Source organism: Halichoeres trimaculatus, unplaced genomic scaffold, assembly GCF_033239565.1.
Source record: "Halichoeres trimaculatus isolate MK-OKI-2021-1 unplaced genomic scaffold, fHalTri1.1 fHalTri1_scaffold_8, whole genome shotgun sequence".
In the NCBI taxonomy this organism is placed as follows: domain Eukaryota; kingdom Metazoa; phylum Chordata; class Actinopteri; order Labriformes; family Labridae; genus Halichoeres; species Halichoeres trimaculatus.
This window is the reverse complement of record NW_027437186.1, coordinates 8541419-8556190: the sequence shown is the minus strand read 5'-3', so window position 1 is coordinate 8556190 and position 14772 is coordinate 8541419. Positions and strand designations below refer to the sequence as shown.

Sequence of the window (14772 nt, the reverse complement as noted above, 5' to 3'; positions counted from 1 at the left end):
CAGGCGAGATATTTACTAACCTTTTTTTCCATTATTATGCACTTTTGTGAGTTGATTTTTTTTTCTTTTATAAATACGTTTTAAATTAAAGTTTTCTCCCTGTTCTGGCAGGAGTGTCCTTTATTTTCATTATGCTGTTTTAGTTATATTTCAAAATACATGGTCAATGGTCACAGACACACCCCCTCAATGACGTACCACACGCCCACCCTTTGGTCACACGAAAAAAACCCAGAGTGAGCGCTCTGTCCTCTCCTCTCCTCTCTGGTTCTCATAGTAACTGTCACCTGCAGAAACACACCGGGACTCGCGGAGCAGCGCCGACCGAAGCACCGACTTCACTGTCCGGCTCTCGTGCACCAACCTCCGGCTTCGCCGCTCTGCAGCCCACCCATCTGCTGCTGATCAAACCCGATCTATCGATTCTGGGATCGATCGACTCTGATGTCAGCCGCGGTGGATCACAACCGGCGCGTGGCCTGCGGCGGGATTAGAGGCACCGGAGCAGCTAATGATGACATCACCGTGTGAAAGTGCCGATCCCCCCCGCGTGAGCTGATCGATCATCTATCAGGTTCATTGATACTCTTATAAAAACCGCATCAGAATGCCGAGCCTCCTGCAGCTGATAGATCTGTTGAGCTGGTCGATCTCTGATCCTGCTCACAAATACTTTGGGTTAATCGATTACTGATCAGCACAGATGTGTGTGAGTTGTCTGAAACATTTCAGTTAATGAACTTAAGCTGATTTTAACCTTCAAACGAGATAATAACCTATTGTTAACCAATCAGTTACTGAATAGCAAATTATCCTTGAGCTAACTCTATTGATCACAGAGAGGAAATGAAATTATTGTCAGTGCAGTGGTTAATATACACAAAAAATACATAGTCATTTTTTTGTCAACATGCAAAGCAAACATTTAGCTTTAAAGGGTCGATTTGTAACTCCTTTTATAAACTGATTGGGCTGGAAAAGCCCTAAACTGACACGGATCTGTGGTCTTCTCATTTATTTAATTTTCTTTACCTCAAACCAAACAGAAAGCTCTGGTCTTAAAGAGGGGGTATTCTGCCTACCCATTTTTAAACATGGATACAAAGTAGCACTGCTGGATGTTCATACTCATCATGCAGATTTTAAAACCTCTACTTATTCATGTGTTTTAAAAATACCTGATCAAAATGATCTGTTCTAAGATACATAAATAAATAAATACTTACCAGATCTTCACAAGAATTGGTGAAATAATGAGGTCATCCCACAAGGATTTCCTTCTGGTTCATGACACTAACTGTGCCTCAAACACCCAAGGTCTACCCATAGCTCTGCCCCACACAGGCCTCCAGAGGGCTGGCCACTCAGGAGGAAGGGGGTTTGTCTCTATTTGTCTGAAAGAGACAGACAGAGACTAAAGTAGGGGTTCTCTGAAACAACAATATGAGAAAAATAGGTTTTATTTGTTTTTAAGCTGTAAATCATGTAAAGCTACGAGAGGGGCAGCAGAGGGCATAAAATAATTAATTGTGAATGATAAGAGAAGCAGACAGGATGAATAAGGGAAATGGCTTTGTAAGGATTATTGAAGATGACGTCCTGTTATTATCTAATCATCAGATACTCTCGTGTGTCTTTAGCAGGTGACTAACCCATATTTCATTACCTGCAAGAGATCTTTTAGTAACTATCTCAAAGTCTCACTAACAAGCTGTGTTAGCATGATCATGCACCAGGCTGTCTATAAAAACATTTCAGTCAGGAGCAATCTAGCCAACAGTATTTATGTAGTTACATGCAATGGGTTGAATTTGGAAGAGGGCTCTTCTCTTGGAGCTCTCTGCCCTGCCATGTGCTCACGTGCAATGATAAAGCTTGAGGAGGGCAGAGCACACCTGCTCTGTCCTCCATGTGCTTACATGTAAAGTTGGTTGGCTGAACAAAAAGAGATCGAGCTCTGATAGTGACATCACCTGGAACAAACCAATAGTATCGTTCAGTAACCTGACTTTTCCATTTGTTTGTTGAGTGTCTGACAGGTTGTCTTCTCCCTCCTGGTGTCCCCAGTTGTTCCAGTGCTCTCAGTTCGGTCCAGGATGCTGCCGGCCTCTATCCAGATCACGGGGGAGCTGCTGTCAGCGGCTGAAGTTCAGGATATCTGTGAGAGTCTGAAGGAGGACAGCGTTCGGCTGCTGTCCGTCCGTGGCTGCCAGCTGTCTGACCGTGATTTTGGTCGTGTCTGCCGGAGCGTCGCAGAATCACATTCCATCGCTCAACTCAACCTCAACCTGGGCGTCGTCTCCAGCATCAACCGGACACGACACCTGGCTGACGCCCTCAAGACCAACCGGTCCCTGCAGACCCTCTTGTAAGAACTATTTCTTTTAACTAGAGTGCTTAAAACTTTAATAAGGAGAGTAAAGGTGTTGGTCATGATGGAATTGGTTTGAAGAACACTGTCCCCGCCCTCTCTAGCCTCCATGGCAGCCCACTGTTAGACGCTGGCCTGGTGACCTTGAACACAGCCCTGTCCACCCACCCAACGTTGGTCTGTCTGGATCTGGGTGACTGCATGCTGGGAGATGAAGCACTGGCTCTGATCTGTGGGATGCTGCCTCCAGACGGAGCAAAGTCAGGTAACAGCTCGAAGAACACATCACAACATGTTCTCAATTATCTCCTCTGGATCTGAAAAACACTACTAACATAGACTCTCAAAGCTACCTGTCAACTGTGGAAATGATTTTGTTGTTTGTTAGTTTTCTTATCAGGATATGTAAAGGGGAATCATAAACTAAATTATGTAAATGAAAGAAGTATTTGACAAAAAACACATCAGAGTATACAACGTTACTGATCTGAGCTTAGGATTTAACAGTTACTGTCCAGATTTTTACAAAACTATTGACTAAAGAGTAATAAACTCCCTCCTGGAAGGGTAATCAGGACAAGTACGTGGATACAACTCGAGTCTTCTTTACCTTTTCACGTTTATTGCACACACACACATACAACAAACATCCACACACTAACCTACCCACACTCTAAATCGGTCTGTTAGACCCTCTGTTAGGTTGTAAACCTGTAACGTAAACACAAACAAAACCCAGAATTAATCAAACTAAGTTTACAATTGTTCATGTGACACTGATTATAGTTTGAAACACTAGCAACGCTAACATATAGTCAGTTACTGATAATCCTGAAAATCAACTGAATGAAACTGAAACTTAAGGATCAACTACATTTTTTGGTAAACCATAACTATTCCACGCATGGAGATTAGGAAATTCTGCTCAAACAGACCTCAGTATAAGATGAGAAATAATACAGAGTTCAACATTACAGTAATCTGGCTTGATTAACATATATAAAATATCAAAAAAGCAATAATATATCTTATATATATATATATATATATATATATATATATATATATATATATATATATATATATATATATATATATATATATATATATATATATATATAAATAAGAAAACATCCTATAACCAAAACATATGTCACTTGCAGTGTTATTAACAGAACAACAGTTTCATCTGCTGGAAAGTTATACAGTATCACAGAGGTGTAACTCCTTCCACTGTCTATGTACCGCACAGAGACTTTCCTCTACTTCTTCTCACCCCTTATCTCTAAAGTGAACAGAGTTTTTATTCCACTGGAACTCCCCATAGGAAACTCTTGGTGTATACATTTTTCTGGCCTTGCTTGTGTGAACAATGTTTTGCACCTGAGTGTGACCAGATGTTACTACAGCTGTGGTGTTTTTATGGACAATTGACCATCGGAGCATCCAGGATAGAAAATTCCCTCAAACTCCATGTTGAAGTAAATATCAGAACAAACCTGCTTCCTCCCTCACAGTGTCAGTATTATCTTTAACAAAGCTTTGCCGAACTTTACATATGTTGCTGTGGTCCACCATGATCCTCTTCTCATGACTTAGTTGACATGCTGCATCAAGTGCTGTGTAATATTGTGTTGACACATCAGGTCCTGAGAAATGAGAAAAAGTTTTTGTAGCCTGCAGAATTCTCACTGAGGTTTAACCCAGAAAGATTTGTGCTGCTGTCAGGGATAAACTGAAATGCACAAACCAAATATATCGGTACCCAAGCTGAGACTTAATTAAACACGCAACAACCGCAACGTCCTGGAAACCAGATGAAAACTGAAAAGTGCTCACAAAAACATTTAGATCTTACCTCAAACATCTTTTTAACCACCACAGCACCACAAAACCGGTGAGAAAAACACACTAAAACACAGAAACCACCTTATACCAATTACCTGCTGAAACCTCTACATGAGACCCTCTCAACAAACATGGACCTCCTTCTCACAAAACTCTCAGAGCATCAAACAAGACCTAAGAAACTTGTAAAAGCTAAGCAGCATCTGCTTTAACAACTTCTTTACATTTTTGGAGAGGGGTTAGAATAATTAAACTTTTCTCTAAAGATGAAAAACAGTCAGTCCATGAGACCAGCAGCTTTCTGATAATAATCTCTTTATTGTTTTTATTACATCCAGGAGATTTTCTGTTCCCTCAGAGCAGATCTCTGTCTTTTGTCAGTCTACCCAGATCCCATTTCAGAAAAAAGGCGATCCATGGTGATTTATGATTATTTTTGAGTGAAATATGATTATTCCTGTCAGCTGACAGTGCCAAAGAGAGGCTACCATCTTTGTTTGGGGTGATTATCAAATCAGTGGCTGTAAGTGGTCCAGCTGACCCTTAAAGACTTGTGGGAAACATATTTCTGGCCGGACATGGTTTCTATCACCTTCTCCATGGTCCAGTGGCTCCACCATGTGGATAAATTAAGTACTGTAATACAGAATTAAATTTTTTTTTGGACTCACTTTACTGTTGTGAATTACTTGTGATTTTTTTTCTCTTTGCCTTCATGATGTTCTAACTGTTTAAGACTTCACCTGACATCTCTTTGGTTACCATGTTCTGATTCTCCTGGATCTCCTGGAAAACAGTGGTTTATTACACGTTTGTTCTCTATGCCTTTCAGATTGTACATGTCAAAACAAAATGAAGTGTTAAAAACTTGAGAAACATGCTTCAGACCTCTGTGGGTTACCGGTAGGGATGGGTACCTAGGTACTTTTATAGGTACCAACCAAATTCTGTCAGAAGTTCCAAGTACCGATTCACGAAAAATGAAAAGGTACCATGTTTAGGTACCTATCCTTGTGCCTCCTTGTGACCGTGAGGGATTGGAAGAGTAGGTGATTTTCCATGCTGGACCTGAACACAGCTGTATAAGGTTATATACTGAAGAACAAATATGTTTAATTGAAAAAAAAAAATTTCGTTATTATTTTTTACCACATAAACACAAAAAAAGTACTGAAAATTGGTACCGTTGAGTACTGGTACCGATAGCCAGGTACCAGGCATCGGTACCGTATCACTTCAAATATAAAAGGTACCCATCCCTAGTTACCGGTGCACACAGCCCTGCAGTCTCCTATCCTTTTACGGGCATCTAAGAGGCGTTTACTTTCTCATTTAGAAAACATGACACGAGTTAAGGACTTCCAAGGACAGGGTCATAAATCTGCTTTAAACTCTCCTCTGGAACTTTCTTTAAGAGATCAGTAAATGAGGTCATCTGCCATCAAAGTGAGACACACACACACCCTGACAGCACATTAACCACCTGGTATCATCCTCACAAACATCAGGATCACTATAGTAACTCATGAACACAGCAAGGAGCGTTCCTGAGGAGTGAATCAGCCACCTGTCACTCTACACACTCAGTGACAGCAGTTACCTGGCAGTACACCTGTCACCTCCTGTAACCTGCCTGCTGACACACGTCTCCTCGCTGCACGATAACACCAACTTCAGCGTCTCTAAAGTGCAGTGTCGTGTTTAAGGAACTGATTAAATCGGTCCATGTTGATGAGACTGTAACTGAGCTGCAGATCTGATGAAACGTCTGAGGGAACTGGACAGTAACTCAATAGAGGACATTCGGTCTCGTGGGGCTCTGTTATTTCAGGCTCAGACAACCTGAATTCATCAGTCCACATGCTGCCAGCACACACCCACAGAGTGGATTTAACTCTTTATTTGATACCAGATACAAATCACCACAGAGTGTATGATGATACATGTGCATGTTTGTGGAGATTTCCAATCAGAGGTTTAAAACTTTGTTTTTGAGATGGATTAACTAGAATAGAGTTAAGTGAAACAAAGTGTTCAAAAGGCTTATCCAGAAAGCTCAGCAGTGACTCAGACCTCTGGCTTTCTTTTTCTATAAGCTGTAAATCATGTAAAGCTACTACAGGGGCACCGGAGGGACGGAATAAAGCCTAGCCTAAAGCCCTTTAAGTGTCACTCTGTGTTTTTGTGTTTAGGTTTGAAGGAGCTCACTCTGAGTGCTAACCCAGGAATCAGCTCCAAAGGCTGGGCTAGACTCGCCATCGCTGTGGCTCACAGCTCTCAGCTACGGGTGCTCAACCTGGACTACAACCCCCTGGGTAAGAGCCTCTCTGTGCTACAGGACATGAGCAGAGCACATTTATTAAAAACATATAGTGTGGCTTTACAGTTTGACGCTAGGGGTAAGGCTTTGTATGTTTAGGTGTGAGCTTAGAGATGTTGGGACTAAAGGATGATATAAAGTGCAAATTAGAATCCTGACAGGAAGGACAAGGTAGTATATCATCTCATTTGGAGCACGAGTAATCTGAATGTAGAAATCTGTATTTAGGAATCTTTTACAATTTATCTGGATTAAAGTGGGGTATTCACTTAATAGAGGACTTAAATGTAGACCTGTAGAGTAAGTGGGCCCTGGATTTAAGGACTCTGATTCTTACCTTCCAGGTGATCAGATCGCTGGGATGTTGGCAGTGGCTGTGGCATCCAGCAGAACCCTGGAGGTGCTGGATCTTGAGGGAACTGGACTTTCCAACCAGTCCGCACAGGTGGACCAATCACTTTAAGCATTCTTTTCTTGTTTTCTTCTTTCTCTTTGTTTTTTTTCTTCCATCGTGTCATCAGTCTCAGTTTTCAGTGGTTTAGCCAAGCGTCCAGGAGAGGGAGACATTGGTCTAACATCCTGCAGCACTGACAGACAAAACCAAACATACATCTTTATCCTCTCTCTAATCCTGGTTTGTTGATGAATCAGTCTCATGAAGGTTTTCATACTGTCACACATGCTGAACTTTATCAGCTTTAAACAGCTGCTCATTGATGGACGCATATCTGCCAAAAACTTGCGTTCAATGCTGAAATCTGCACATGCTTGCTAATGCCAAAGTGGATGACACATATCCTTCACAGTACTTATAAACAAGCCTATAGCTGGTATCAACATGAAAAATATGGAGAAAATCAGGAGAAATTACAAATAGGAGGTTTAGTGGGAGAACAGGTTAAAAAGCAGGAGACCCTCGCAGAAATTGGGATTATTGGCAGGTCAGAATATGGTGATGTATTTAATCAGGGCTTTAGCTTTTTGTATTTATCATTATTTCGAGATTCAGAATTAAAAAAAAATATATATATCCTGGGGAGAAGTTCACACACACACACAATAAAGTCAGAATACCATAGTGGTAGAAATAAATGAGGAATATATACACAAAATAAAATAAAACATCAATAAAATAAATAATAAGCTGAATAGTTGGAATGATCTTGATACAAAAAGCTCTGATGTCACATGATCCCGATGCAGTCCCTGTCTTCCAGATAGTCTGTGAGCTATCTTTCCATAAAACACACCACACTGCATTCACATACACTCTGCCTGATTCCTGTTAGCTCATCCATCATATTTATAAGAGATCACATGTTGTCCACAATGAAAGAGAGAGGAGAGACAGCTTATATCTCCTTGTCCAAAAGTCTCTGACCTCTATCACCAGCTTTCTTAGTAAGGCTCCTAGTTTTTTGCTTTCTCTGCCTCCCTGTGCATCTAAAATATCCAGAGGAGTCTGCAGGAGTCTCCGGGGGTTTGGCCTCAGAGCTACCAGCTGAGCAGGGATGCAAACATAGCATCAACAGCAGCAACAGCAGTTCTAGTTGATGTTAAGGTTTGCGGTTCAAATGTGATAACGGTCCAACCAGTCTTCTTAACTGCACATCTGGAGAGGGCACAGCTCAGAGAAACACCAGAGAAATAAAAAACAGGGAGTAAGATAGCGTAAAGACGAAGGAACAAACAGGAGGAGCTGATACAGTCTGCAGAGCGGATGTGTCATTTTATGTCATTATAAATGTTCAGTTCTCACTTTCTGCTGACTGGGGAACAAACCTGCTATCTGAGAAATATGAAAGATTGTGCTCCAAAAATCACAGAAACCTGACAGCCAGGGCTAAAACAGTCAGAGATGTGTCATCCTTCTTTTCATGCTGCACCAGGAGTAATGACACTGAGTTTTGATCCATAGTGCCATGGTGGAGCTCAGCTGAGCCACTCTTCAGTGTTTTAGTAAGGTTTGGTGTGATGTTTGTACTCAGGTCTTCCTGGACATGGTGGAGAACTACCCGACCAGTCTGCGGATCCTGGTCCTGGCAGAGAACGACATCAGTCCGGAGCTTCAGCAGCAGATCTGTGACCTGCTCTCTGAAGGGGAGGACGATGACGACAGAGAGGCTCCGCCCCTCCTGTCTGGTCCCGCCAGCAGCGCCCTGATGCCGATCAGAGACAAGTATCAGCAAATCAGAGACAAATACCAGCCCCCGGCCTGGCTTCAACACAGCAGTAAGGGCTGATTCCTCCCCTGTCCTCCTCTCCTGTAGACTGAGCAGCCTCCCCTCTGCTCTGTTACCTCAGAGACAGCAGGGTGGCTTTAGACCGCACAGACCAGTAGGCCAACAGAACCAGAACCACCACTGTATGATACTGGTTAAACATAGAGGCTCCACTGGAACATGAGCTGAAACTGGTTCTAATGACCACTAATGACCACACTGGTTCTGTTGGTATCATTTACCAAACTGGCTCTACTGGTTTATAGTACATACTGATACTATTTATCACTGGTTGTACTGGTAAGGCTTAAAATACTGGATCAACTTGTCTAGTTTAATTCTGGTGTCAGTGTTCTAGTTTCACCTGAACTAATGTTTGTTCACATTAGCTAAACTGGGTCTCAGTCCAGTTTGATCCTGGTGTGTCCAGTATTAGCCCACTCTGTTGCAGATAATCCACACGTAGGCCTGGATGTGTCCACAGTAGGATGTTGTGTGCTCTGTGTCCTAGAGGTCTAAGTGTCAATCTGGTTTAACTGTTTTATATCTAACCCCAGTGCGTAACGAGTATAATCTGTAATCCAATCCCTATCTATCAATAATCTATGATGCACCTCTTCTGTTGTTGCTCAGTGAACCCATGCAGCTGACTGGGCTGAACCCTTCTCTGGTTCAGGTTCTGGTCCAGAGCAGGGCTGTGTTAAGGACTAGAGTCTGTTTTTTCAGTGCGTAGCAATAACTCCCAGCATTGGTCTGTTCGGGCTCCAGAGCAGAGCGATGCTGTGAAGGATGAAGGACCATCACAGAGTCCAGAGGGTTATCAGAGTGCAGGGAGGGGGCAGCTTAATACAGCGCTGGGAAAAGATGGTGAAAGCTTAAAGATAACCCTAAATGAGACCTGTGTGGGCCACATTAGAGGACTGATGAATGGAAGAGAGAATATCACAGACGGAGACGGTGACGAGGCAGAAACCTCAGTCAGGTGTGGTGCTGATTCATGCGTTTCTCTTCACCTTGTTTTACCTCACCATCTGTGGAAATGTTTGATGTGAGCAGGAAAGAACAGTGAAGTCCAAGTCAAATCCCAATTACCTGAGGGTTTTATAAGGACGTCTGCAAATTCTGACTGATCCTGTCAGCGTGTCTGAAAAAAGATCAGTGGAGTGACAGCGCTGTGTGTTCTTCATTAATTAAAGAGGGAGATGAAAATCTGAAAAACATCCACTATCACTCTGAATTATAACCAACTACACACCACAGACCCAGCAGCTGAGTCACTTCATAGGTTAGCATTAGCTCACAGCTTGGACAGTAATTAAATATATTTACTTAAAGGGCCTGTGGGGACTTTATAAGTGATCTTGAAAAAGTCTCACTCATATATTTGTCAGTTTATAATCCACGGTTTAAAAAGTGATTATCAGCACTGTAGGCTGAAAGTCTGACACAGGCTGTGAGGAACACTCATCAGAGAGTCTGCTCATTTTCTGAACACTAAACTACAAACTGAGTTTACAAAGTTTGATTGTAGAGTTTGACGTTTCAAACAATAATTCCACGTAACTACTAATAAAAACATTACCTTGTCACTTTGCATCCTGGGAAAAAAATTGGCTTTAACAAAGAAAAGTAGTGTTGAAAAGAAAATCTGCTCTCCAAAACAAATGCACACCTTGGTAAAAGTCATGTCCTTATGACAGTACAATCAACACCCCATCAATAGTCCCCACACTGCACTCAAGTACATTATTTAATTAACTGTACTTCACTTGAGTACTGCATTTTGAGGGAAGCTTGAGAATTTTACTGTTCTACATTTGAAAGATTGACTTCAGTTTTCCATGTACTCCATTATATTTCTATCAAAGCTCTTATTAGTCGTTGTTTCTGCTCATGCACGGCCACAGACTGTTTTCAACAGATGATATAGTCACATTACATCAGTAAATGAATGAACAATCAATATTGGGTGCAAGTTCAGTAGCTGAGTGGGGTAGTGTAATAATAGGGATGGGTACTGGATTAGGTACTTTTATAGGTACCGGGTACTGATTCACATAAAATCAAAAGGTACCATTTTTAGTGGAAGAGCAGGTGATTTTCCACACTGGACATGAACACAGCATTGCAAGGTTATATATTAAAGAATAAATATGTTAAATTGAAAGAAAAATATACTTTATTATTAAACAAATTGATATTTTTTACCACATTAACACAAAAAAAGTACAGAAAATGGGTACCATTGAGTACCGGTACCGATTGCCAGGTACCTGGATTTGGCACCGTGTCATTTCAAATGTGAAAGGTACCCATCCCTATGTAATAATAAATGTGTTATTATGGAATGGGACCCCTTCAGGGTGCAACACCTGCTCCTCTCCTGAATCAGTGTGGAGTAGACTATCTCTATTTGTTTTGTTAGTCAGAGAATAAACAGTGTCTGTGCAAAGACAGGGTTTACATTTAGTTTAACATCAAAGAGCTGTGTCTCTAAACCTTAGACACTCTTCCTGTCACCTCTTACATGAAGCAAGCCTGCCCTGTACAGAGGGTTGCATTTCTTCTTGGACTGTTTTTAATGTACATTGATGCACAAACCATCAAACCATAGTGCCCTGTTGATTAGAAAAAAAGGGAATGACACTTAAACTGTAAGATTTTTAAAATATCTTAAAGTCTGGATAATGAGTCTGTAGTTGAAGGTCTCTCAGAGGTTAATCTATGAAACTGTATCCATGTAGCTCTTTCAATTACAATCTGTATCATCTATGTATCATCTTATTCGCTATCTGTAAGTAAGTAGAGCTCAGCTCATTGAGGGTAACTGTAAGGTTCTAACACTCACTTCCTGGTGACTGGTCTGAAACTAGTGAGGGAAGAATTCACAAAGAATGGACTATGGCTGATCTGTTTCATAAAAGAAGTTACTCTGATGATGTTCAAGCACAAAAACACCCACAGAGTTCTGCAGTTTGCTTCAGTTTTGCACCTGATAGTGGCTGAGATGAGCATCCTCACTCTGTGCTGTGTAAAGCTGCGCTGTGTGCTCTCATCCTGACAGTGCAAAACTGTATCCAGGTGTTTGATGAGCTGGATGGAGAGAAGGAGTCCTTTGGGGATGCAACACAAATTTCAAGTCGTACAATCCTTAACAGGACTTTAAAACACTGTTTCCAACAACCTGGTCCAACCCCCCTTGTGTCCCAGCATGCTTTGCACAGCAAAGTGGTTGCTTTACTACATGGTAAAATAGTGCAAGACAAAAAAAATATGTCTGCATTTTCTGCTGGTGCGTTGATCAGACTGTTGCATGGGCTCAATCCTTAAAGTGAAGCTTATAAGCCACATTTTAAGATGAATAGCTGCTGTAAGAGATATAAAGTTTATTAAATAGTGTCTGATTCAGTTTTAAGATTCATTTCCCTCAAAGCTGAGATCTAAATGTGAAGATGATAGTGTAAAGAGTCACATCACATCTGAAACTAAAGCCAGAAGCAGCCGGGTTCAAAGACAGAGAACATGACGAACAGCAAGTCAACAGGTAATCCATCTGCCAGCTCCTCGGACACTCTCTGGTTACATGTCAGTTCATTTCAAGATCATCACTCTGCCAACACAAGGTCAAATCCTCCATTCGAGCTGATTTATCAGATAAAGTAGACGCTTGGACATTAAATGTGATGGGTTATCTGTCTGATGGCTGATTTATACCATATATAATTAAAGTGTTTGGTGACAGGAAATGAATCTAAGAACTGATCATTAGAAGTTGTAGACTGATTTGAAAACATTCAGACTTGGCGGTCTGCTGTTGTCAGTTCACGCTCTAAACGTGTCGTTCTTTAACCCCACAGACTCCAGCCCCCAGATGGTCTTGCTGACATCAGGTCTAGGTGAGAGCTTATTGGCTGAGACTGAGATGTGACCCCTCCCACAATCACACCCACCTCACTTTACTTTCTTTTGGTTTGTCTGGTTTGAATGTAACTGGTTTGTTTCTCTGCACTGCACCTCTCTTGGTTGTTAGATCACCTGATAGCTGGCAGCCCGTCACATGCTCTGCATGGTTTGATGTAGCACCTGTACATAGATGGAGTGAGTGTCAGCACAAAACCTTAACACACTAAGTGACTTTTAGACAGGTGTTTGTCCAGCAGGTGTTTAGTGTGTTTCTGATGAATGTACGTTCTGACTATGTGTTCTGCTGCTGATGTCCTTATAATAAAACTGTTTACAGCTTTCTAAGAAATGATGACTCCCATTTATTATTAGCTGACAGTCAGCAAACAAGTTCTGCTGAAGGCATAACACATGGTGTGAAGATGATGGACTGTGCTGGAGATTTATTAAATAAGGGGTGTTCGGCTCTCACATGTTTCAAACATGGATATAGAGAAACAATGCTGGATGTTCAGACTAAACGTGTGCAGATTTCCAAACCTCTACATCAGGGGTCGATGACTCAGTCTGTCCTCAGGCCAATTTATTTCTGACCAACTCAACAGCGGGCCTCAATTACATCTTCATCAGGTAAAACCCAGTGTTGCTACTGAAAAAAAGCTGTTTCTCATCTAAACTATCATAACTTTTACAAAAACATTTCATTAACTTTTTTTAAAAATAAATTAAATTTGCTACAGACTGTTATTACTGTGATAGTGCTTTTGGTCCTCACTGTGTCTGTGTAATGAAAGAGACAGTTACAGCTGTATGTGCGCAAGTACGTGTATAAAGCCGTGTGTCTGAAGCAGATGCTGCTCTATTGATGCTTTATTCTATCATATTTTGTCAATTTACATTTACAATTTGAACAAATGTTCTGTGAGGAATCATTTTACTGTAATTATATATATATATATATATATATATATATATATATATATATATATATATATATATATATATATATATATATATATATATATATATATATATATATATGGCCGTGTGGCCGTGCCGCACCACAGTGTGAAAGAAGGGGAAACACGATAGACAGGACAAGACAAGACAACTGGGAGAAGGACAAACAAGAACTGTAGTTAGTTTAAGATAGTAGTCCAAGTGCTGTGCTGATCTAAGTCCATACAGGAAGTAGAGGTTGTAAGAAACCTGGGACACCAGAGATGTGGGGTCTTGATAAAAGGGGGAGGACCCCTAGAGGTGAGATGTGGAGGAGCAAGTCACATGAGAAGGTGTGTAGGAGGGCCCAACTCAGCATGTTCTGACTGGACCAACCGAATCTTAACAATTAGTCTCAACAGGTGCTTGAGTGTCTATACAAACGTGCTGTCAGGTGGTCACCAAATACCCAAGTAGCCGCCCATACCCAGGGAGACCATGACCTAGGGCTCCCCCAGAGCCACTAGGCACCCGAGACCAACCACATGCCCCCCAAAGCCACAGGATCCAGATGTGGCCCCAGGACCCAAGGAGGCACTAACCCGACCCATCAAGGGCACCAAGGAAGACACCAGGGAAACTGGGGCGGTTTTTGGATTGGGAGCCTTAAAGGGACAGCATCTTAAATTGAGTGTTTCAGACACAGACCAAAACAAAGGTTTTCTAAAACAGTGAGAGAGAAATACAGATTTCTTTTGAGCTGTAAAACATGGTAAGCCACTACAGGGGTACCACACAGACAAAAAGTACAATGCCCCCTCATTAGCTATTACTCTGCTATGCGAGGTCACTCAAAAAACAACTCTATTTCAACAGATATTACTTTTTTGCATGGTAGATCTGTGTCTCTGAGATGTCAGATTGTCTGAATTTCAATTTTCTGATCAGAGTGATGTGAATCCTTTTAGCTTAGGCTAAGGCTAGCAGTTGCTAACAATGCAACTGTAATAAATGCACGTTTTCCAAATGGTTTGGTAGAGTTTACTGCTACTATGTCTGTCCAATAACAAGAAGATTCAATATTACAGAAAAAAACAAGGGCAATCTTTGTTCACTTATAGATAATGACAGTTCATACAATGAGGCAAACAGACTGCAAAGACACCTAG

At 41.4% G+C, this 14772-nt stretch overlaps 1 protein-coding gene across 1 annotated transcript; it reads left to right on the top strand.

Annotated features, from left to right (window-relative positions):
* The first annotated feature begins 268 nt into the window (after positions 1-268).
* On the top strand, positions 269-13240 carry lrrc73 (leucine rich repeat containing 73). Its single transcript, XM_074676546.1, has 7 exons — positions 269-574; positions 2068-2368; positions 2476-2636; positions 6412-6534; positions 6884-6984; positions 8528-8771; positions 12619-13240. The coding sequence occupies exons 2-7, from the start codon at positions 2097-2099 to the stop codon at positions 12687-12689; spliced, it is 972 nt and encodes a 323-aa protein (XP_074532647.1). The 5' UTR covers positions 269-574; positions 2068-2096; the 3' UTR covers positions 12690-13240.
* The last annotated feature ends 1532 nt before the right edge of the window (positions 13241-14772 follow it).

Bases quoted from the DNA above. Each gene is read 5' to 3' on its own strand.
- lrrc73 (XM_074676546.1), top strand. From the start codon at position 2,097: ATGCTGCCGGCCTCTATCCAGATCACGGGGGAGCTGCTGTCAGCGGCT. The intron at 2,637-6,411 runs GTAACAGCTCGA...TTTTGTGTTTAG, and splicing joins TCCAGACGGAGCAAAGTCAG to GTTTGAAGGAGCTCACTCTG. The intron at 6,535-6,883 runs GTAAGAGCCTCT...CTTACCTTCCAG, and splicing joins CCTGGACTACAACCCCCTGG to GTGATCAGATCGCTGGGATG.